Source organism: Ranitomeya imitator, chromosome 3, assembly GCF_032444005.1.
Source record: "Ranitomeya imitator isolate aRanImi1 chromosome 3, aRanImi1.pri, whole genome shotgun sequence".
Taxonomy (NCBI): Eukaryota; Metazoa; Chordata; class Amphibia; order Anura; family Dendrobatidae; genus Ranitomeya; species Ranitomeya imitator.
In genome coordinates, this window is record NC_091284.1 from 354,999,109 (window position 1) to 355,025,045 (window position 25,937).

The 25,937-nt window shown below is 48.0% G+C and overlaps 1 protein-coding gene across 2 annotated transcripts in view; it reads left to right on the top strand.

Annotated features, from left to right (window-relative positions):
• Positions 1-938: 938 nt before the first annotated feature.
• The window catches only part of TEKT2 (tektin 2), a 51,221-nt gene continuing 26,222 nt past the window's right edge, over positions 939-25,937 (top strand). The window contains exons 1-3 of one of the 2 annotated variants that reach the window (XM_069756850.1): positions 939-1,012; positions 21,591-21,748; positions 25,143-25,268. In XM_069756850.1, the coding sequence (XP_069612951.1) occupies positions 21,593-21,748; positions 25,143-25,268 (282 nt within the window). In that variant the 5' untranslated portion in view covers positions 939-1,012; positions 21,591-21,592. Of the gene's footprint in view, positions 1,026-21,590; positions 21,749-25,142; positions 25,269-25,937 lie in introns of both variants that reach the window. The other variant, XM_069756851.1, reaches the window with a different exon arrangement.

Sequence of the window (25,937 nt, forward strand, 5' to 3'; positions counted from 1 at the left end):
CTAGTGCACGGAGCAGTGACGGGCTGCCTCCCCCACATTAGTGCTAGTGCACGGAGCAGTGACGCTCTGCCTCCCCCACATTAGTGCTAGTGCACGGAGCAGTGACGGGCTGCCTCCCCCACATTAGTGCTAGTGCACGGAGCAGTGACGCTCTGCCTCCCCCACATTAGTGCTAGTGCACGGAGCAGTGACGGGCTGCCTCCCCCACATTAGTGCTAGTGCACGGAGCAGTGACGCTCTGCCTCCCCCACATTAGTGCTAGTGCACAGAGCAGTGACGCTCTGCCTCCCTCACATTAGTGCTAGTGCACGGAGCAGTGACGCTCTGCCTCCCCCACATTAGTGCTAGTGCACGGAGCAGTGACGCTCTGCCTCCCCCACATTAGTGCTAGTGCACGGAGCAGTGACGCTCTGCCTCCCTCACATTAGTGCTAGTGCACAGAGCAGTGACGCTCTGCCTCCCTCACATTAGTGCTAGTGCACGGAGCAGTGACGCTCTGCCTCCCCCACATTAGTGCTAGTGCACGGAGCAGTGACGCTCTGCCTCCCTCACATTAGTGCTAGTGCACGGAGCAGTGACGCGCTGCCTCCCCCACATTAGTGCTAGTGCACGGAGCAGTGACGCTCTGCCTCCCCCACATTAGTGCTAGTGCACGGAGCAGTGACGGGCTGCCTCCCTCACATTAGTGCTAGTGCACGGAGCAATGACGCTCTGCCTCCCCCACATTAGTGCTAGTGCTGGAGACTTTATTTTGCGACACCTACACATAGACCCCATATTTTACAACTACAGCAGTCGGTGCCTCAGAACTGAACACAGCGCAGCCCTGACCAGAATTCCTTGCGGTGCACCATTAAGTCACGTGTCGTTACTATGGAAGTACCTGTAAACTAACTCACTGAGCAATGATTGGTCATTCTTCGTTCCCCTGGAAACGGCTCCTAGAGACGCGGCGAAGTGCGGGCACCTCAGTCTGCGGCTGTGAAGGAGCACGTCTGAGGCCCTGCATGCAGTAAGTAGGGAATGTAAGTAGGGAATGTGCCGGCCATTTATTTACCCAGCCCTGATCCATCTGCATGCTGCACTTTACTGTGGGATGTTTCCCCAAGCAGACGCTGTAGTCTGATACGACAGGCAATCTATTGTTTATCTGTTGTTCTCTGTTATCAGCCATTTGGGAAGAGCTGACTCCTGGGACGGTGTGTAGGACCATTGCTATCAGGGACCCCATTATTTTAGCTGCAAGTGGTGACCCCTTCCCCCGCAGGCTGTTGGGAACCCCAGATTTTACCATCACCCGGATCCTGGCAGCTTGTACAGTCAGTAGAGCTGGTGGCCGCCATCTGCTGACCCTGGTGAGCAGCCGGTATCAGGCAGGGACACACCCAGCCCCCATGGGTGCACAGTATCTGGACACACCCAGCCCCCATGGGTGCACAGTATCTGGACACAGCCAGCCCCCATGGGTGCACAGTATCGGGACACAGCCAGCCCCCATGGGTGCACAGTATCGGGACACAGCCAGCGCCCATGGGTGCACAGTATCGGGACACAGCCAGCGCCCATGGGTGCACAGTATCTGGACACACCCAGCCCCCATGGGTGCACAGTATCTGGACACACCCAGCCCCCATGGGTGCACAGTATCGGGACACACCCAGCCCCCATGGGTGCACTGTATCGGGACACACCCAGCCCCCATGGGTGCACAGTATCTGGACACACCCAGCCCCCATGGGTGCACAGTATCGGGACACAGCCAGCGCCCATGGGTGCACAGTATCTGGACACAGCCAGCCCCCATGGGTGCACAGTATCTGGACACAGCCAGCCCCCATGGGTGCACAGTATCTGGACACAGCCAGCCCCCATGGGTGCACAGTATCTGGACACACCCAGCCCCCATGGGTGCACAGTATCGGGACACACCCAGCCCCCATGGGTGCACTGTATCGGGACACACCCAGCCCCCATGGGTGCACAGTATCGGGACACACCCAGCCCCCATGGGTGCACAGTATCGGGACACAGCCAGCCCCCATGGGTGCACAGTATCTGGACACACTCAGCCCCTATGGGTGCACAGTATCGGGACACAGCCAGCCCCCATGGGTGCACAGTATCGGGACACAGCCAGCCCCCATGGGTGCACAGTATCGGGACACAGCCAGCCCCCATGGGTGCACAGTATCGGGACACACCCAGCCCCCATGGGTGCACTGTATCGGGACACACCCAGCCCCCATGGGTGCACAGTATCTGGACACACCCAGCCCCCATGGGTGCACAGTATCGGGACACACCCAGCCCCCATGGGTGCACTGTATCGGGACACACCCAGCCCCCATGGGTGCACAGTATCTGGACACACCCAGCCCCCATGGGTGCACAGTATCGGGACACAGCCAGCGCCCATGGGTGCACAGTATCTGGACACAGCCAGCCCCCATGGGTGCACAGTATCTGGACACAGCCAGCCCCCATGGGTGCACAGTATCTGGACACAGCCAGCCCCCATGGGTGCACAGTATCTGGACACACCCAGCCCCCATGGGTGCACAGTATCGGGACACACCCAGCCCCCATGGGTGCACAGTATCGGGACACAGCCAGCCCCCATGGGTGCACAGTATCGGGACACAGCCAGCCCCCATGGGTGCACAGTATCGGGACACAGCCAGCCCCCATGGGTGCACAGTATCGGGACACAGCCAGCGCCCATGGGTGCACAGTATCTGGACACACCCAGCCCCCATGGGTGCACAGTATCTGGACACACCCAGCCCCCATGGGTGCACAGTATCGGGACACACCCAGCCCCCATGGGTGCACTGTATCGGGACACACCCAGCCCCCATGGGTGCACAGTATCTGGACACACCCAGCCCCCATGGGTGCACAGTATCGGGACACAGCCAGCGCCCATGGGTGCACAGTATCTGGACACAGCCAGCCCCCATGGGTGCACAGTATCTGGACACAGCCAGCCCCCATGGGTGCACAGTATCTGGACACAGCCAGCCCCCATGGGTGCACAGTATCTGGACACACCCAGCCCCCATGGGTGCACAGTATCGGGACACACCCAGCCCCCATGGGTGCACTGTATCGGGACACACCCAGCCCCCATGGGTGCACAGTATCGGGACACACCCAGCCCCCATGGGTGCACAGTATCGGGACACAGCCAGCCCCCATGGGTGCACAGTATCTGGACACACTCAGCCCCCATGGGTGCACAGTATCGGGACACAGCCAGCCCCCATGGGTGCACAGTATCGGGACACAGCCAGCCCCCATGGGTGCACAGTATCGGGACACAGCCAGCCCCCATGGGTGCACAGTATCGGGACACACCCAGCCCCCATGGGTGCACTGTATCGGGACACACCCAGCCCCCATGGGTGCACAGTATCTGGACACACCCAGCCCCCATGGGTGCACAGTATCGGGACACACCCAGCCCCCATGGGTGCACTGTATCGGGACACACCCAGCCCCCATGGGTGCACAGTATCTGGACACACCCAGCCCCCATGGGTGCACAGTATCGGGACACAGCCAGCGCCCATGGGTGCACAGTATCTGGACACAGCCAGCCCCCATGGGTGCACAGTATCTGGACACAGCCAGCCCCCATGGGTGCACAGTATCTGGACACAGCCAGCCCCCATGGGTGCACAGTATCTGGACACACCCAGCCCCCATGGGTGCACAGTATCGGGACACACCCAGCCCCTATGGGTGCACAGTATCGGGACACAGCCAGCCCCCATGGGTGCACAGTATCGGGACACAGCCAGCCCCCATGGGTGCACAGTATCGGGACACAGCCAGCCCCCATGGGTGCACAGTATCGGGACACAGCCAGCCCCCATGGGTGCACAGTATCGGGACACAGCCAGCCCCCATGGGTGCACAGTATCGGGACACAGCCAGCCCCCATGGGTGCACAGTATCGGGACACAGCCAGCCCCCATGGGTGCACAGTATCGGGACACAGCCAGCCCCCATGGGTGCACAGTATCGGGACACACCCAGCCCCCATGGGTGCACTGTATCGGGACACACCCAGCCCCCATGGGTGCACTGTATCGGGACACACCCAGCCCCCATGGGTGCACTGTATCGGGACACACCCAGCCCCCATGGGTGCACTGTATCGGGACACACCCAGCCCCCATGGGTGCACTGTATCGGGACACACCCAGCCCCCATGGGTGCACTGTATCGGGACACACCCAGCCCCTATGGGTGCACTGTATCGGGACACACCCAGCCCCCATGGGTGCACTGTATCGGGACACACCCAGCCCCCATGGGTGCACTGTATCGGGACACACCCAGCCCCTATGGGTGCACTGTATCGGGACACACCCAGCCCCTATGGGTGCACTGTATCGGGACACACCCAGCCCCTATGGGTGCACTGTATCGGGACACAGCCAGCCCCCATGGGTGCACAGTATGGGGACACAGCCAGCCCCCATGGGTGCACAGTATCGGGACACAGCCAGCCCCCATGGGTGCACAGTATCGGGACACAGCCAGCCCCCATGGGTGCACAGTATCGGGACACACGCAGCCCCCATGGGTGCACAGTATCGGGACACACGCAGCCCCCATGGGTGCACAGTATCGGGACACACCCAGCCCCCATGGGTGCACTGTATCGGGACACACCCAGCCCCCATGGGTGCACTGTATCGGGACACACCCAGCCCCTATGGGTGCACTGTATCGGGACACACCCAGCCCCCATGGGTGCACAGTATCGGGACACAGCCAGCCCCCATGGGTGCACAGTATCGGGACACACCCAGCCCCCATGGGTGCACAGTATCGGGACACACCCAGCCCCCATGGGTGCACTGTATCGGGACACACCCAGCCCCCATGGGTGCACTGTATTGGGACACACCCAGCCCCTATGGGTGCACTGTATCGGGACACACCCAGCCCCCATGGGTGCACTGTATCGGGACACACCCAGCCCCTATGGGTGCACTGTATCGGGACACACCCAGCGCCTATGGGTGCACAGTATCGGGACACACCCAGCCCCCATGGGTGCACTGTATCGGGACACACCCAGCCCCCATGGGTGCACTGTATCGGGACACACCCAGCCCCCATGGGTGCACTGTATCGGGACACACCCAGCCCCCATGGGTGCACTGTATCGGGACACACCCAGCGCCTATGGGTGCACAGTATCGGGACACACCCAGCCCCCATGGGTGCACTGTATCGGGACACACCCAGCCCCCATGGGTGCACTGTATCGGGACACACCCAGCCCCCATGGGTGCACTGTATCGGGACACACCCAGCCCCTATGGGTGCACAGTATCGGGACACACCCAGCCCCCATGGGTGCACTGTAGTACCGGCTGTAGGTATCCTGGGTGCCTCTGTCTAGCTCTGCAATCCAATACTGAACCCCTCTGTAAACTCTCTAACATAGGTAGATATACAGTTGTGTGAAAGTGTTTGCTCTTCCTGATATCCCATTCTTTTCCATGTTTGTCACACGTAAATGTTTCAGGTCACCAAACAATTGTAAATATCAGACAAAGATCACACAAGTAATAACAAAATGCAGTTTTTAAATGAACGTCTATTTTTAAGGGAAAAAGAAATCCAAACCTACAGGGCCCTGTGTGAAAAAGTGATTGCCCCATAACCTAATAACTGGTTGGCCACCCTTAGCAGCCACAACTCAATCAAGCGTTTGCGATAACTGGCAATGAGTCTTATGCTCTGGAGGAGTTTGTACCCACTCATCGTTGCAGAATTGTTGTAATTCAGCCACATTGGAGGATTTTCGAGCATGAACCTCCTTTGTATGGTCATGTCACATCATCTCAAACTCATTAAAGGGAATTTGTCAGCAGGATTGTGCACCATAACCTACAGACAGTGTCAGGCCAGCGCCGTTATACTGATTATTTACAATGATACCTGGGTTGATGAAATCCATCTTGTTGTTTAATCTTTATTTTCAGTTTGTAGTTAATGAGATTCTCGTGTCCTGGGTTGGTGTATGTGGTGCTCTGATCATATATTCATAATGCAGCATGCTGACAGGTCCCTGCTCCCTCACTGACCTGCCCCCTAGTTTCCATAATGAATATATGTGCATAGTGAAGGGAAAAAACGTTCTGCAGGAAGGTGCCGTGGAAAATAAAGATTAAACAACAACCACAGGCCGGATTTCATCACCCAAGATATCATTGTAATCAGCATAACGGCACCAACCTGACAGTTTCTGTAGGTTACTGTGCTCAATCCTGCTGACAGGTTCCCTTTAACCCCTTCATGACCTTAGGATATTTCGTTTTTCCGTGTTCGTTATTCGCTCCCCTCCTTCTCAGAGCCATAACTTTTTTTAATTTTTCCATCAATATGGCCATGTTAGGGCTTATTTTTTGCGGGAAGAGTTGTATTTTTGAACTTTTGGTTTTACCATGACATGTACTAGAAAATGGGAAAAAAATTCCAAGTGCGGTGAAATTGCAAAAAAAAAGTTCAATCCCATGCGTGTTTTCTCTTTGGATATTTTGCTAGGTTCACTAAATGCTAAAATGAAAAAATTGCGCCATTTTCCGATACCCGTAGCATCTCCATTTTTCATGATCTGGGGTCGGGTGAGGGCTTATTTTTTTGCGTGCCGAGCTGGCGTTTTTAATGATACCATTTTGGTGCAGATACGTTCTTGTGATCGCCTGTTATTGCATTTTAATGCAATGTCGCGGCAACCAAAAAAACGTAATTTTGGCATTGCAAATTTTTTTCTCGCTACGCCATTTAGCAATCAGGTTAATTTTTTTTTTTATTGATAGATCGAGCGATTCTGAACGCGGCGATACCAAATATGTGTATATTTGATTTTATTTTTATTGTTTTATTTTGAACTGGGCGAAAGGGGGGTGATTTAAACTTTTTTTTTTTATTTATTTATTTCATATTTTTAGAAACTTTTTTTTTTTTTGCTTTTGCCATGCTTCAGTAGCCTCCATAGGAGGCTAGAAGCTGGCATAGCCTGATCGGCTCTGCTACATAGCAGCGATCATCAGATCGCTCTTTTGTAGCTTAATTACAGGCTTGCTATGAGTGCCGACCACAGGGTGGCGCTCACAGCAAGCAGGCATCAGTAACCATAGAGTTCTCAAGGACCTCTATGGTTACTATCCTGACGCATCACTGACCCCCCGATCATGTGACGGGGTCGGCGATGCGCTCATTTCCCGCTGTGCGGCCGGAAGCGGTAGTTAACTAGTTAATAGCGGCGGGTGGATCACGATTCCACTCGCCGCTATTGCGCGCACATGTCAGCTGTTCAAAACAGCTGACATGTCACGGCTTTGATGTGGGCTCACCGCCGGAACCCACATCAAAGCAGGGGATCTGACCTTGAACGTACTATCCCGTCCGAGGTCAGAAAGGGGTTAAGGTCAGGACTTTGACTAGGCCACTCCAAAGTCTTAATTTTGTTTTTCTTAAGCCATTCAGACATGGACTTGCTGGTGTGTGCTCAGTAGCGGTGACTCGCCTGCGCAGAAGACCAATGAAAATGCTGCCATTTGAAGGGGGAGAAGGTACCCATGACCACACGAGTGCATAGCCCATGCGCAGGATTACGGCACCGCAACTGCACGTCACAGGGCAGTGTGATGTGCATCGGAGGGAAGTGGTATTGTAATGAAAAGAGGAAGCAGGGATTTCTTCCAGGCCAGTGGCGTAGCGAAAAATCTGAGTGGGCCCCTAACGAGGTACCCCTGACTACAGCTACGTGGTGCACCCTAATTGTGAGCATAGGGGAACATCAGCAGATGACCGCACTGTGACTGAAAATACATCTATATACAAAAATAAACACTGATGCTACTATATGAGGACCATATATTGGTAGATACCAGTTCTACAGACCATATAAGAGATCACAGCACAGTTATAGATAATAACTTACAGATGACGTTCTTTCTGATGGAATCGTTCACTTTTCTCGTCTGTTCCATCTGGCCCAGCCCAACAAGACAACTTCTCCACCAGGACTCGTCTGCAGAAATTATGATGACACATCAGACTTCTCACATTTCCAGCCCCGTCCCCATCTATCCCCAACCTGCTCAAACTCCTCATTCTGCTGATACCCAATACTGAGCCGCTGCTGCCGTATGTGTCCCTATTACTGCACCTGATACCCCAATACTGACCCCGCTGCTGCCGTATGTGTCCCTATTACTGCACCTGATACCCCAATACTGAGCCTCTGCTGCCATATGTGTCCCTATTACTGCCCCTGATACCCCAATACTGAGCCGCTGCTGCTGTATGTGTCCCTATTACTGCACCTGATAGCCCGATACTGAGCCACTGCTGCCATATGTGTCCCTATTACTGCCCCTGATACCCCAATACTGAGCCGCTGTTGCCGTATGTGTCCCCATTACTGCACCTGATACCCAAATACTGAGCCGCTGCTGCTATATGTGACCCTATTACTGCCCGATACCCCAATACTGAGCCGCTGCTGCCGTATGTGTCCCCATTACTGCCCCTGATACCCCAATACTGAGCCTCTGCTGCCGTATGTGACCCCATTACTGCACCTGATACCCCAATACTGAGCCGCTGCTGCCGTATGTGTCCCCATTACTGCACCTGATACCCCAATACTGAGCCGCTGCTGCTGTATGTGTCCCTATTACTGCACCTGATACCCCAATACTGAGCCGCTGTTGCCGTATGTGTCCAACAGCACCTGCTGTGTGGTACAATAATGGTGCCGCCCCACATAGCAATGCCACCACTGTGCCCCTTACATAGTAATAATGACTCTTTTGTGCTCTCTAGATAATAAAATTCACCCCTAGAAAACATTAATGCCCTGTGCTAGTGCCCTCCACATTTTGTCCCTAAAAAGTAAAATTACCACACATGAAATTTTGATGGTCTCAGTACTGAGTGCCCATATAACAATAATGTTTAAGTTCCCACTTAACATTTAATAATGTCCCCTAAGTAGCCTTCATGTACAGTTTGACTATACACAGTATGGTGGGCCCACAGCTTTCCTATGCACAGTATAATGCCCCACAGCTCCCCTATACACAATATTTTGAACTCACAGCCCCCCATACACAGTATGATGGGCCCACAGCTCCCTACATACATTATGATGTCCATTAGAGTTCCCCTATACATAGAATGATGTCCTCAATGATCCCCCAAAACACAATATAATAGTTAATAGTGTTCTGACACTGTGTCTCCTGCACTGAGAGTCACACTGCCAGGAGGAAATTAGCTTTATTCCTCACTGCAGCCTCGGAGGCGGCGCCGGCACGGTTTCAGTCACCGCTCTGAGTATAGAGCAGCAGCTGTAACTGCGCCTCTTAGGGATGTGCACACATTGCGGATTCCCCACAGATTTACTGCGGATTTTGTTGGTTTTGTGCGGATTTCGCCTGCGTTTTTACACCTGCGGATTCCTATTACGGAATAGGTGTAAAATGCTGCAGAGTCCTCACAAAGAATTGACATGCTGAGGAAAATAATCGGCAGCGTTTCCACGTGGAATTTTCCGCAACATGTACACTGCGGATTTTGTTTTCCATAGGTTTACATGGTGCTGTACAACGCATGGAAAACTGCTGCAGATCCACAGCAAAATCCACAGTGTGTGCAATTACCTTTGACGCGCCATTCCAGCAGTCAAATTAAAAAAAATGCTGGAGTGATGCTTAAGGCTATGTGCACACGTCAGGACTTCTTGCAGAAATTTTCCTGACAAAAACCGGACATTTCTGCCAGAAATCCGCATGTGTTTTTTGACACGTTTTTTTGTGCGGTTTTTCCCAAATGCATAGAATTGCGGGAAAAACGCAGAAAATCCGTAAAAAATAATGAACATGCTCATTTTTTTACCGCAATGCGCTTTTTTCGTGGAAAAAAACGCATCAGTGTGCACAAAACATGCAGAATGCATTCTAAATGATAGAATGCATAATGTATGCGTTTTTAATGAGTTTTAATAGCGTTTTTAGCGCAAAAAAACCTGAACGTGTGCACATAGCCTAAATGTGATGTAGCTTATGGCTTACCCAGCTGGTTAGTATAATATGCCCCCTACCTCCCCATCCCAGAGAACAACTATTACATGTGATGGAGTGCCTGTTGCCCCCTCACCCACCTCAGCCCTCACAATACCCTTATCTTCTCACATTCACGCCCCAGTTCCCTGTCCCCCTCCCCCACAACACCCCCATCCTCTCACATTTACCCCCCAGGGACTATGACATGCCTATCAATCTTATCCCCACTTACCAATGACGTTTGCAGCAGGACCAGGAAGTAGCTGAATATAATGCAGGTGGGCACTAGGACCCAGTGTGCTGCCCTGAGCCAGTCCCAGCGTGCACAGGGAGGGAAGAAACCTGCAGCCCGGGAGAAGCTTCTGAGGTCGGTCAGCACTGAGCACAATACAGTCAGTGCAGGAAGGAGATTTACAACTGGCCACTGTGCTACCAGCGTGCAGAATCTCCGTCAGGCAGGGGAGCAGGCATTTACTGCTCTCCTCCTGTGCTGTATTGTGCCTCAGCACAGAAGTGGCAGTGCCGGCTCCCAGTGGGCCCCTTCATGTGACAGGGCCCGGGGCGATGGCCCCCTCTGCCCCCCCAGTAGCTACGCTACTGTTCCAGGCACTGCACGTCACCGCGCCTGGAGGAAATCATTAAGAAAACATTGTTAACCCTTTCCCGACATTTGCAGTATATATACGTCATGGTCGGGATGGACTTCTCGACCAATTCAGTATATGTACGTCATAGCGATCACCTACGCTCAGTACGTCATGGTGATTGCCGCCGGGTGTCAGCTGATTCTAACAGCTGACACCCATCTCTCAGTGGTGGGAGCAGTGCCTTGGATCTGCGACATCATCGTGGGGGCCCAATTGCTGCCATGGTGACCTGATGTCATGAAAAAAAATTATAAATGGCTTCACCAAACCCATAACCATGAGTCGAGAAAAAGTTTTGGTGTTATCATTCATATTCTCTGCAAAAAGGCCAAGAAAGCAAAAATTCTGTCAGGGTGTGTAAACTATTGAGACCAACTGTATATTACAGGTCCAATTCCATAAGGTATGTGTGACAGTATGACATGACACGGCCACTGCTTCAGATAGAATCATAAGTGCTAGTGCATAGATCATGGAGCAGTAGGACGAGGCAGACCCCACAATATCACAGTACCAGAAAAGCAAACCACATACGAGACAGATAGATGTACCCTTTAATCTGGGTAACTATATGAAGCATTGGCCATGTCATGCCCATAGTGTCACATATACCTTATGGAATTGGGCCTATATACATTGGATATAATAACTCTTGAATGTTTACATGTGCACTGTCACTTTATTTGTTACCATTTAATATGTTGGATATAATTTAATAGTCACTAGTTTGCGACTTGTTAACCAGTTTTATATTATTTCTTGAATTTGAGGCTATTTATTATTATTTGCCACTAGGTGGAGAACTTGTACCACAATAAAGTCATCTGTGCTATAGGAATTTGATTTTTATACTTTTTCCATATGGGCTTACCACTTATTATAATAAACACTGTGTTCCAAATTATTATGCAAATTGGATTTAAGTGTCATAAAGATTTAATTGTTTTGTTTTTCAAATAAACTCATGGATTGTATTGTGTCTCAGGGCTCAATGGATCACTGAAATCAATCTTAAACACATGTGATAATTAGTTTTCCAGGTGATTCTAATTAAAGGAAAGCTACTTAAAAATGATGTTCCACATTATTAAGAAGGCCAAAGGTTTCAAGCAATATGAGAAATAAAAAGGATCTCTCTGCTGCTGAAAAGCGTTAAATAATGCAATGCCTTGGACAAGGTATGAAAAAATTAGATACTTCACAAAAACTTTGTGATCATCATACTGTGAAGAGATTTGAGACTGAAACAGAGCACAGACAGAGTTCATGCAGATAAAGGCATAATGAGGAAGTTTTCTGCCAGACAAATTCTTTGGATTAAGAGAGCAGCTGCCAAAATACCATTACAAAGCAGCAAACAGTTATTGAAGCTGCTGGTGCCTCTGGAGTCTCTCGAACCTCAAGGTGTATGATCCTTCAAAGGCTTGCTGTGATACATAAACCTACTATTCGGCCACCCCTAAACAGTGTTCATGAGCAGAAACTGTTGCAGTGGGCCCAGACATACATGAAGACTAATTTTCAAACAGTCTTGTTTACTGATGAGTGTCGAGCAACCCTGGATGGTCCAGATGGATGGAGTAGTGGATGGTTGGTGGAGGCCACAATGTCCCAACAAGGCTGCGACATCAGCAAGGAGGTGGAGGAGTCATGTTTTGGGCTGGAATCATGGGGAAACAGCTGGTAGTGCCCTTTAAGGTTCCTGAAGGTGTGAAAATAACCTCTGCAAAGTATATAGAGTTTCTGACTGACAACTTTCTTCCATTGTCTAAAAGCAGAAACGTGCCTTCAGGAGCAAAATCATCTTCATGCATGACAGTGCACCATCTCATGCTGCAAAGAATACCTCTGAGCCATTGGCTGCTATGGGCATAAAAGGAGATAAACTCATGGTGTGGCCACCATCTTCCCCTGACCTCAACCCTATAGAGAACGTCTGGAGTATCATCAAGCAAAAGATCTATGAGGGTGGGAGGCAGTTCACATCAAAACAGCAGCTCTGGGAGGCTATTCTGACTTCATGGAAAGACGTACAAGCAGAAACTCTCCAAAAACTCACAAGTTCAATGGATGCAAGAATTGTGAACGTGATATCAAAGAAGGGGTCCTATGTTAACATGTAACTTGGCCTGTTAGGATGTTTTGGAGATAAATAGCTTTTTTCTTCAGTGAATGTGACCTCCTAATGCTGCAAATTCCACAAATGAGCATTTTCAGTTCTTTAAAACATATCAAATGTTTAGAAATTCTACTGTGCCTAATAATTTGGAACAGTGCATTTTGAGTTTTTATTCATTTTGGAGATTATACTGTTATCATTGGGAGGTTTCTTCCATAAAATTCGATGTATAATCTAACGGGTGATGACTTTTATTAGACTGACTGTCATTTGTACCGATTATTTAGGAAAATCCGAGAAAAATGTCATCTGCATAATAATTTGGAACACAGTGTATACAGCTCTGGCAAAAATTAAGAGACCACCACATCAAAACCCTGTCATGGGCAGCCCAATCTCCAGACCTGAACCCCATTGAAAACCTCTGGAATGTAATCAAGAGGATGATGGATAGTTACAAGCCATGAAACAAAGAAGAACTGCTTGCATTTTTGCGCCAGGAGCAGCGTGAAAGACTGGTGGAAAGCATGCAAAGACGCATGAAAGCTATGATTAAAAATCATGGTTATTCCACAAAATATTGATTTCTGAACTCTTCCTGAGTTAAAACATTAGTATTGTTGTTGTTTCTAAATGATTATGAACTTGTTTTCTTTGCATTATTTGAGGTCTGAAAGCAATGTTTTGTTTTTAATTTTGACCATTTCTCCTTTTTGGAAAAAAATACAAAATTTATTGCTTGGAAATTCGGAGACATGTTCTCAGAAGTTTATAGAATAAACTAGATGGTGGCCCGATTCTAACACATCGGGTATTCTAGAATATGTATTTATGTATGTATATAGCAGCCACATTGTATATAGGAGCCATGTAGTATATAGCAGACAAATACTACGTGGCCTGTGCTATATACTATGTGGCTGCTATATACATATTGTAGAATACCCGATGCGTTAAAACAGGCCACGCAATATATAACAGTGGCCACGTTGTATATAACACAGCCACGTACTATATAACACAGCCCACGCAGTATATAGCAGCCACGCAGTATATAACACAGGCGAAGTAGTATATAACACTGGCCACGTAATATATAGCACAGCCCACGCAGTATATAGCAGCCACGTAGTATATAACACTGCCCACGCAGTATATAACAGTGGCCACGTAATATATAGCACAGCTCACGCAGTACATAATACAGCCCACATAGTATATAACAGTGCCTATGTAGTTTATAACACAGCCACGTACTATATATCACAGCCCACGCAGTATATAGCAGCCACGTAGTATATAACACGGCCCATACAGTATATAGCAGCCACGTAGTATATAACACAGCCCACATAGTATATAACCCAGCCCACGTAGTATACAGCAGTGTGGGCACCATATCCCTGTTAAAAAAATAATTAAAATAAAAAATAGTTATATACTCACTCCTGGGATCCACCGAAGCTCCGGCGATACGCGCACGGCTGCCGCCATCTTCCGTTCCCAGGATGCATTGCGAAATCACCCAGATGACTTACCCAGAAGTCTTCTGGGTAATTTCATAATGCATCGCTCAGCAGACTACGGAGGGTGAGTATAGCAGGTTTTTTTGTTTTTTTATTATTTTTAACATTACATTTTTTTACTATTGATGCCGCATAGGCAGCATCAATAGTAAAAAGTTGGGGACACACAGGGTTAATATCAGCGGTTACAGAGTTCTTTACCCGCGGCATAACGCGGTCCGTTACCGCCGGCATTAATTCTGTGTGAGCGGTGACTGGAGGGGAGTATGTGGGCGCCGGGCACTGACTGCGAGGAGTAAGGAGCGGCCATTTTCTTCCGGACTGTGCCCGTCGCTGATTGGTCGTGGCTGTTTAGCAGCGACCAATCAGCGACTTGGATTTCTATGACAAACAGAGGCCGTGACCAATGAATATCCGTGACAGACAGACAGAAGGACAGACAGAAAGATGGAAGTGACCCTTAGACAATTATATAGTAGATTAACAATTTACATTTTACTCAAAAATATATCTAAAAAGAGAAAAATCAGACAAACTGAACATTTTGCAGTGGTCTCTTAATTTTTGCCAGAGCTGTGTATTAAATAATTACTCTAAACCAGGGGTTGGCAATTAATTTTTTCTCAGGGGCCACTTGAGAGACCGTTACCATTGTGGAAGACCGAACCAATAGGTTGAAATTCATTCTGCTTAATATTAATATCAATATATTAATTATAATTGCTATATTATTCATAATTATATTAAGATTAATTGTAACACTTAATATTGAGCAGAATTAAGTATGCTGACACCCCCTATATATAATTTGAACCCGAGTACAGCTCGTTCTACATATGGTATGAACCCCCCACAGCCCTTTTATACTGTAAGAGCCCCGACCATGCCTTCCCATATACAGCATAAGCCCCACAGAGCCTCTCAAAATACAGCATGAGCCCCACAGAACCTTCTCATATGCAGCATGAGCCATACGCAGCTTCCCCATATGCAACATGAGCCCCACAGCTTCCCCATATGCAGCATGAGCTCAACAGCTTCCCCATATGCAGCATGAGCCCAACAGCTTCCCCATATGCAGCATGAACCCCACACGGCTTCCCCATATGCAACATGAGCCCCACACAGCCTCCCCATATGCAGCATGAGCCCCACACAGCCTCCCCATATGCAGCATGAGCCCCACACAGCTTCCCCATATGCAGCATGAGCCCCACACAACCTCCCCATATGCAACATGAGCCCCACACAGCTTCCCCATATGCAACATGAGCCCCACACAGCTTCCCCATATGCAGCATGAGCCCCACACAGCCTCCCCATATGCAACATGAGCCCCACACAGCTTCCCCATATACAACATGAGCCCCACAAAGCCTCCCCATATGCAGCATGAGCCCCGCACAGCTTCCCCATATGCAGCATGAGCCCCACACAGCCTCCCCATATGCAACATGAGCCCCACACAGCTTCCCCATATGCAGCATGAGCCCCACACAGCCTCCCCATATGCAGCATGAGCCCCACATAGCCTCCCCATATGCAACATGAGCCCCACACAGCTTCCCCATATACAACATGAGCCCCACACGGCTTCCCCATATGCAGCATGAGCCCCACATAGCCTCCCCATATGCAGCATGAGCCCCACATAGCCTCCCCATATGCAACATGAGCCCCACACGGCTTCCCCATATGCAACATGAGCCCCACACAGCTTCCCCATATACAGCATTAGCCCCACACAGCCTCCCAATGTTGTATTTTTATTAAACAATCTTACAAGACATGACAAACTTATAACATTAACCCCTTTCTGCCAGCTGACGGAATAGTACGTCAGCTGGCAGATCCCCTGCTTTGAGGTGGGCTCCGGCGGTGAGCCCACCTCAAAGCCGCGACATGTCAGCTGTTTTGTACAGCTGACATGTGCGCGCAATGAGCGCGAGCGGAATCGCGATCCGCCCGCGCTCATTAACTAGTTAAATGCCGCCGTCAAGCGCTGACAGCGGCATTTAACTAGCGCTCCCGGCCACGCGGCCGGAAGTGCTCGCACTGCGGACCCCCGTCACATGATCGGGGGTCAGCAGTGCATCGCCATAACAACCAGAGGTCTCCTTGAGACCTCTATGGTTGTTGATGGCCGATTGCTTTGAGCACCACCCTGTGGTCGGCGTTCAAAGCAACCCTGCATTTCTGCTACATAGAGGTGATCTGTACTTCACCTCTATGTAGCAGAGGCGATCGAGTTGTGCATGCTTCTAGCCTCCTGTGGAGGCTATTGAAGCATGCTAAAATTAAAAAAAAAAGTGATTAAAAATATAAAAAAAATAAAAAATATATAAAAGTTCAAATCACCCCCCTTTCGCCCCAATCAAAATAAAACAATTAAAAAAAAATCAAACATACACATATTTGGTATCGCCGCGTTCAGAATCGCCCGATCTATCAATAAAAACAAAGGATTAACCTGACCGCTAAATGACGTAGCGAGAAAAAAAATCAAAACGCCAAAATTACGTTTTTTTGGTCGCCGCGACATTGCATTAAAATGCAATAACGGGCGATCAAAAGAACGTATCTACACCAAAATGGTATCATTAAAAACGCCAGCTCGGCATGCAAAAAATAAGCCCTCACCTGACCCCAGATCGCGAAAATTGGAGACGCTACGGGTATCGGAAAATCGCGCAATTTTTTTTTTTTTTTTAGCAAAATTTGGAAATTTTTTTCACCACTTAGATAAAAAATAACCTAGACATGTTTGGTGTCTATGAACTCGTAATGACCTGGAGAATCATAATGGCAGGTCAGTTTTAGCATTTAGTGAACCTAGCAAAAAGCCAAACAAAAAACAAGTGTGAGATTGCACTTTTTTTGCAATTTGATCACACTTGGAATTTTTTTCCCGTTTTCTGTTACATGGCATGGTAAAATCAATGATATCGTTCAAAAGTACATCTCGTCCCGCAAAAAATAAGCCCTCACATGGCCATATTGACGGAAAAATAAAAAAGTTATGGCTCTGGGAAGGAGGGGAGCAAAAAACGAAAATGAAAAAGCGGAAAAAGCTCCGGGGGTGAAGGGGTTAAAACAGGTTATCATGGATGAGGTGCATAGGGAGCTTCGGTGTAAATAATAGGGACACTTTAACACTAAAACAGGACCAGCTGGGCAGGCTGACAACAAAAAATTAAAGCCCATTGAGGCTACATGCTATGGCAAGAAAAGTGCATAGTACAAAAAGTAAAAGTGCAAATCATACATTCCAGAGATAAAATTGGGGAGGGGGGCTCGGTCTGGGAGAGTGTATATCACTCTAACTGCACCCATCAGCCCAATTACACTAGCAGCTTACAACGGAGCTCAGATGGCAGCTTGCTTACCCATATGGCCTGCTAGTGTGGGTCCACACACCCCTGTTTTGCGTAGGGCTTCTTCGGAGGGCTGTAGCTGTGTGTCTCCCTTCAGTCCTTTAAAGCGTGTGTTACAGGTGCCGAACATCAAGCGCTGTTACCGGTGCATGCGCACTGGGAACCGGCCCGTGTGGACGCCACTCCCACAGCCTCTCACGTGACGCGGTGGGTCAGGAAAATCCCTTGTGATGTCAAAGACCAACCGCGTCACAGGCGGAAACCAGAGAGATGCATACCGGACCCGGCCGCAGTGGTCATGCGTACCCGCTCGTGATGCCATAGAGGGGAAAAGTAAGTCAGAAATAAGCAGCTGGAGAATAAATTATGTGAAAGGTGGCCGGATACCCAAATGGTAATAGATGCAGTCAAATGAATACATGTACAGTCGCAAATGGGTCAGTATAGAATGTCCAGAAAATACAGCGAAATACTTCCGGGACATAGTGCGGCTGCGCATGCGCACTAATGCTTTTCGGCTTTGCCCGCAGTTGGGCAAAGCATACTGCGCGTGCGCAAGGCAAGATTGCATTGCGCACGCGTGAACTACGGAGGAAACAGACTCATATTCAAGATAATATTGCGGCCAGCGGGAAAGGAAGCGGTGAATGAAAGGAGAGAAAACACCGTCCATCGGACCGGACAGAGAGCCCGCCAAATTCAGGTGACCCTTTAAATGGACATTTGGCCATATAAATCACATATGTGGTGCTGCAAGAGATATAATCAGTGATCTTAAACTCACTTTGGCCATCAGACGATGTGAACGACGTTGCCCGCACATTATTACAGCAGGCCAAGCAATCACAAGCCTCATTTTCTATTACCAGTCACAAAAATCCTGGGTTCCTTTGCCACATTGTGGCTCCTAACCAAGAAGTCCTTTAAATTTTTCCATCTTCTCGCAGTCAGGAGGGGTAGATTTGGGAGAAATCATGCAAGAGTGGGTTCAGTTTTGAGAATTGGCCAATGTCTATTCATAATCTTTCGCATAGTCTCCCATTGATGATTAAAAGTAGTAATGTACCTAATTTTTGGTCCCTGCCATTGTCTTATTTCCTTCTTCCCTGCAAGTAGATCACATTTCCTAGAATTCCTGGCAGAAGTACATATCCTTCTCATTCGAAGGAATTGGCCTATTGGGATCGCCCCGATAGTAGAATAAGTATGAGAGGAGGAAGCATGGGGAAGTGCATTCACCGATGTTTACTTCCTCCCCATGTCCAGGATGAGGCTCCCATAACCTTCTCATGTCATGGATGAGGCCCCCATAGCCTCCCCATGTCCTGGATCAGGCCCCCATAGCCTCCCCATGTCACTGATCAGGCCCCCCGTAGCCTCCCCATGTCCATCCAAACATACACATGAAAAAAAAAACACCACATACTCACCTCAGTCCCATTTCCCCAGCGCTCTGCTTCTGTTCCTGTTTCGGTGTTTCCGCTGCGCTGACTCTCCGCACTTTACAGCTGATGCGATGAAATTACGTCATTACAGCAGCTGTTTCACACGCTAATTGGTGGAGGAGGTGGCTGGAGACTCCTCCTCCACTAATGAAGTCAGCGCAGATGGAGACAGCGAGCAGGCGGGCACGGTGCAGCCCGTGGCCTCTGTTTGCACTTTGCCCAGTTCAGCTCTAAACCATACTGTGGGACAGATGTTAATATATTTTTCATATACTTTGTATACTTAGCCTATGATTTTTTCTCTGCAAGAAAACTGAATCTTTGTTTATGGGAGTAATCTTTGTGAGGCTATGTTGTTTATTGAAACCGAAAAGAGGACTACAAAGAAAAGATCACAGTACCTACAATCAAATATTGTGGAGGTTCAAAGATGTTTTGGAGTTGTTTTCTGCTTCTGGCATTGGGTGCCTTGACTGTCTGCAAGGCATCATGAAATCTGAAAATTACCAAAGGATTTTGGGTTACAATGTAGTGCCCAGTGTCAGAAAGCTGAGTTTGTATCCTAGGTCATGTGTCTTCTAGCAGAATAATGACTCCAAACAGTTCAAGAAATGGATGATAAAGTGCTGGAGACTGAGTTCTGAAGTGGCAGCATGAGTCCGGATCTAAATCCCATTAATCACCGGTGCGGAGATCTTAAAATTGCTGTTAGGAGAAGGCACCCATCAAATATGAGACACCTGGAGCAGTTTGCAAAAGAAGAGTGGTCCAAAGTTCCACTTGAGAAGTGCAAGAAGTTTTTTGATGGTTATAGGAAGTGATTGATTGCAGTTATTTATTCCAAAGGGTGTGCAACCAAATATTAAGTTGAGAGTGCCAACAATTTGAGATTTTGTGTGAAATTATGTCCAATATGCGAAGTGCAGTCTAGGCCCCTAATGTCACATTACAAGTCCTTACAGCTGAGCACCTCCTATTGCTGCTGCTCCACTGATTCTGGAATAGTTTTCCCTGTGTCCTTCCCTTCCAAGGTTACTCCCCCCAGAAATAAAAAGAGCTAATCTTCCATGCAACCAACTGGGTGTAACACAGAGCTTCTGTGGGATTTGCTCTTTCTCCTTGGATACTGGCCTGTCAAAACATGATTGCCCACAGAGAAGTTCTGTAGTATACCTCCAGTTGTTGATGGGAAAATTTGCATCTTTGTTAGGCTACTTTCACACTAGCGTCGGAACAACGGCCCGACATACAGACGCACGTTGTGAAAGAAATGCAGTTTTTCAACGCATCCGCTGCCCCATTGTAATGTCCGGGGAGGAGGGGGTGGAGTTTCGGCCACGCATGCGCGCTCGAAAATGGCAGACTCGAGGCACAAAAAAAGTTACATGTAATGTTTTTTTGTGCCGAGGGTCTGCCAAAACACGACGCATCCGTCGCACGACGGATGCGACGTGTGGCCATACGTCGCTAATTCAAGTCCATGGAGAAAAAACGCATCCTGCGGGCACATTTGCAAGATGTGTTTTTTCTTCAAAACGACGCGTTGCGACGTACGCCAAACAACACTAGTGTGAAAGTAGCCTTACCTGGTTGATTTTGGGGGAGGGGGGATTACTTTGGAAGGAGTGGGGGGGGGGGCACGGAAGAAAAATTGTTTCAAGATGAGTGGAGCTCAACAAATTGGAGGAGATTCTTATTTAAAATTAAAAATCCATTAAAAGGTCCTCTTTAAAGAGAACCTATTAGGTCAGATAGTGCTTTTATTCTGCAGGTATAGGGTCAATCTGCAGGTTAATATAGTTATGATGGTGTCTGACAGCTACCACCACTGGTTACAGAAGCACTGAGAGCGGCGACTCTAAGCACATCCCAGCACTGACTGACAGCCTGTGGTGCGGTGCATGAGTACAGAGCCGACTGTCAGCCAGTGGCAGCCGGGCGTGCTTCCAGGTGGAGCTCTGAAAACTGGCGGCTTCCAGGAGAAAGAAGTTAATCAGGCTTTCAGACCAGTGGCTGGCCACCTTTATAACGCTATTAATCTGCAGATTAACCCTATAACAGTGTTATCAGACCTGACCGGTTCTCTTTAAATGGATTGAGTGGGGTCTAAGGCTTTATTTGCTCATGATGGTTCAAGATGTGATAGATATGAGACATATGTTCTAAATCTGCGGACACCATAGTTTTCACAGCTCGGTACTGAATACTGTATTGGCTAAAGGAGACCCGTATAATAATATCAACTTTTTGCAAACATTTCTCTCTCATTCTGTTAGTAGCCATCCATATCCCTGCTTGGAGCCACCAACCTCCTGTAGCTATGGACTCCATGCTTATATGTGAGAGCTAACACGACAATATTTATTAATTTCCATTTAGACATGGCTACTTTAAGTGTGAAACCAGGAAGCCGCTTCTCAGTCCCAGACTGGCATACCAACAACTTGCTGATTTCTACAAATGCTCAGAGGCAGCAATCCGCTTCCCATCAGATCCGCCAGGAGGCCAGGACTCTTCGGAATGAGACGAACAACCAGGTATCTGTCAGTCACTTTTCCTTACAAGTTGTACATCAGTGTCTGAATTGTATTAATGTGTGACTTCCAGAATAAGGGTTATGGTTTCTAAGCACTCGGTATAGATAATTGCTCAGGATAGTTATGATTTCTAGAAAGCCATAGCATCACGTAATCAGCAATGAACCAAATAATCTGCCTTCTCCAATCCAGTAAGTGTGATTGATCAGCCATTGATAACTAGGCAGCATACTAGACCTTGACGCAGTTGTTCATAAGCGCACAGCTCTGCAACAAAGGTTACCATCAGGAAAGTATACAAATACTGTTTAATTTTATGGTATGTACTCAATGAAAGTTAAAGGGATTGTCTGGAACTAACACAGTGATGACCTATCTGTAGTATAAGAGTCCTCACCATGAGATGAATGGGGTCCGACATCCTACATCCCCACTGATCAGCTGGAAACTACCTCCACCTGCCACAATGTACTCTCAGAATACAACAGCCTCATACGTTGCTTAATGGCCACTGCCAAGTACTGCTATTTATGTGCCACTGCTCTATTGTCAGAGCAGATTTCAGCTGATCGGTGCAGGGCGTGGGATGCAAGGGGATCAGACCCCACCTATTTTATATTGATGACTTATACCTTTTGGACAATCTATTTAACTGTTCTATTGCCTTTTGATTTTGTCATTGGTTTTTTTACTCTGGTTTTGACCCTATTTTTGTGACTACGCCCGTCCCCTGATTTTGTCATTGATTTTATCTCGTTGGTTTTGATCCAGCTTGTTAATTGCCCCACTGCCAAATCCTTCTACTCTGTGGATGTACACCAATAATCCCAGCTGACCTGTCCATTTTTTAACAGCAGCATGGGCAGCAAAACATCTCACACACGTTCACGCTGATGACACACGGATGACATCCCTGTATCATCAGTGTCACATGTACAGGCGCCTGAGAAATAGCAGTACAGTTAGTGCTGTTTCCCGTTGCCGGGTGCTGAAGACCGCTCTTATTATTTTCCCCTGCTCTGCCAGCAATCAGCACGAGCAGGGGGAATGTTGAGAGATAGGCTACTTTCACATTAGCGTCGTACTCGGCCCGTCGCAGTTGCATTTTTCCAATGCATCCGCTGCCCCATTGTGAGTTGCGGGGAGGTGGGGGTGGAGTTCCGACTGCACATGCGCGGTCAGAAATGGCGGACACGACGCTAAAAAAAAGTTGCAAGCAACGTTTATTTGTTTGGACGGTCCGCCACAACACGACGCAACCGTCGCATGACGGTTGCGACGTGTGGCAATGCGTCGCTAATGTTTGTCTATGGGGAAAAAACGCATCCTGCAGACAACTTTGCAGGATGCGTTTTTTCCCCAAAACGACGCATTGCGATGTATCGCAAACGACGCTAGTGTGAAAGTAGCCTTACATTCAACTGATAGCAGGGAGAGCAGACAGCAGCTGATGGGACTACTACTGCCATCAGACTACACCTGCTGCAGCTAATAACAGCGAGAGTAGTCGGCGACTGATGGGAGTATTCATCAGCTGCCGCCTGCACTATAAATAAATGAAAAAAAATGGTGTGGGTTCCCCTGTATTTTTGATAACCAGCCAAGCTAAACTTACAGCTGAAGGCTGTAACCCTCAGATGTCAGTGTTAGCAAGGCTGGTTATCATGACTAGAGGGGTACCCATGCTGTATTTTTTAATTATTTAAATAATTAAAAAAAAAAAAATAGCACGGGGTCTCCCCTATTTCTGACATCCAGCCTATAAAGTTTCATTACCACCACGTTTCAGCTTGCGCTGTTATGTGCCCTGGAGGTAGCTGATTGCAGTACAGCACCATGCCTTTCTTAGTGGCCAGTCCAGTGTACTGCATCTTATTTCGCTTTCACTTGGATTTGAATTTCCTGATATGATAAATGGATTCTGGCTTAAGCGAACCTGTCACCGGGTCAGAAAGAACCCAAATAATTAGTTTTTGCTCTTATTTTATTCCCATTGCTCTCATGATAATTCAGTTTTTTTCTTTGTTAAAATCTGCCGTACAATTCCAGAAATATGGAATTTCTAGTGTTAATTTTAATAGTCTTTAGGCTTCTCTGCATTATTAATAGTTCACTGAAAAAAAAAAGAAAATAAAAAGGCAAAGAAAGCCAAACATACCAATACCATGCCCAAATATAAATGCACAACAGGACCCCATGATAAAGGCGAGGGCAGCACGGGTGCAAAATATTAATATAAAAACCACATGCAAACCATATATCAGGGGGTGGCTGCCTAGTATTCCAAGCGCACACCACTGCCTGAGATGCACCTTGTCCAGATGCCCCTACTATTAGATCAGGGGACTGTCCAGTACCATAAGTACACCCCATAGGACAGACACACCAAATCACCCAGCCTCCACTGAAAGGCCCGGCCTGGACCTTTCATAAAAATGGAAAAATGTGCCACAAAGATGGATATGATGCATGAGTTATTGGTCTATATTTTGGTCAAAATACACAAGCTCACAACCTCCCACGTCAAGGGTCCTCATTGTCTCGTGAGTCCCTCCACTACATACTTATGGTACTAGGCACCCTGCCTAATCTAATATTAGGGGTGTTGGTAATAGACTGTTATCTGGACAGCAGTGCATCTCACATAATGGTGTGAATGACACCCTATGCAAACCTGTGTGCATTTGGAATACTACACAGCCACCCCCTGATGTGTGGTGGGTTTGTAAGTTGTTGTGTCATTGGTATTTTGCACCTGTGCTGCCTCCGCCTTAATCTTGGGGGTCTGCTGCATTTTGTTGTGTATTTTTGTTTGGGCATAGTATTTTTTCAGTGACTTTTTTGCTCTGCATTATTACCCTTTGAACATGCCCCCTTGGTAAAGACCATAAATAATTATCATTAAATAAAAAGACCCATATCTATGGAATTGTATGGTGGATAAAAAAAGATTACCGTAATCTGGATAAAGGGAGATTAAAATAAGAGCAATAACTGGCCGTTTTCACCTGGCAATAGATCTGCTGTCTCTAAGGTTTCGATGAGGAAGCCATCATTTTGACTGTAAAAACAGTGTAGCACGCAACGCTTCTTTTGCTGTCAGACCTGACAGAATCTGCTGCAGAGGCCCTGAATGGAGACACAGATGGAACATACCTGAACGTAGAAAACGGTCTTGAAAAAGCCAACTGGACTCAGAACACAATGTAGATAAAGTGCATTTTATGTGGATGGTTCGTGTCTACTAGATATTATTTAGAAGAAGCTTGACAGCCCTTTGGTCCCATCACTGTTACATTATTCCTCTTATGATATTTTACAATGAATTTGGTTGTGCTTTGGAGCATGATATCTTACGGTGACAATGAATAAACAACCTGTACTTCTTGATTAGACTAAATGGGATGAGGAGGACAACCGCACCCGACTTTCAGATCGCATTGATGAGGTGGAAAACTGGAAACTGGTGTTGGACAAGTGTCTGTCGGAAGTAGATGCTGAAATTGAGGCTTTGACACTGGTGAGTTTTATTTGAGACTTCCTATTTGTATGACATATCTTGTGTGATCACACAATATCAGGTCAAATAGTCAACAATCTTTGGTCTTTTACGCCATTCTAAGCGTTTGTGCAGACACATGCACATTTGTGGCCTGCTGGAGGTCATTTTGCAGTGCTCTTGCAGTGCTCCTCCTGTTCCTCCTTGGACAAAGGCTGAGGTAACGGTCCTGCTGCTGGGTTGTTGCCCTCCTACGGCCCCCTCCTCGTCTCCTGGTGTACTGGCCTGTCTCCTGGTAGCGCCTCCAGCCTCTGGACACTACGCTGACAAACACAGGAAACCTTGCCACAGCTCCCATTGGTATGCCATCCTGGATGAGCTGCACTACCTGAGCCACTTGTGGTAGCATGAGATGGATGCTACAACACACACGAGTGTGAAAGCACAACCAACATTCAAAAGTAACCAAAACATCAGCCAGAAAGCATTGGTACTGAGATGTGGTCTGTGGTCCTCACCTGCAGAACCACTCCTTTATTAAGTGTGTCTTGATACTTGCCAATAATTTCCATCTATTGTCTATTCCATTTGCACAATAGCATGTGAAATTTTCTTGTCAAACAGTGTTGCTTCCTAAGTGGACAGTTTGATTTCACATAAGTTTGATTTACTAGGAGTTATATTCTATTG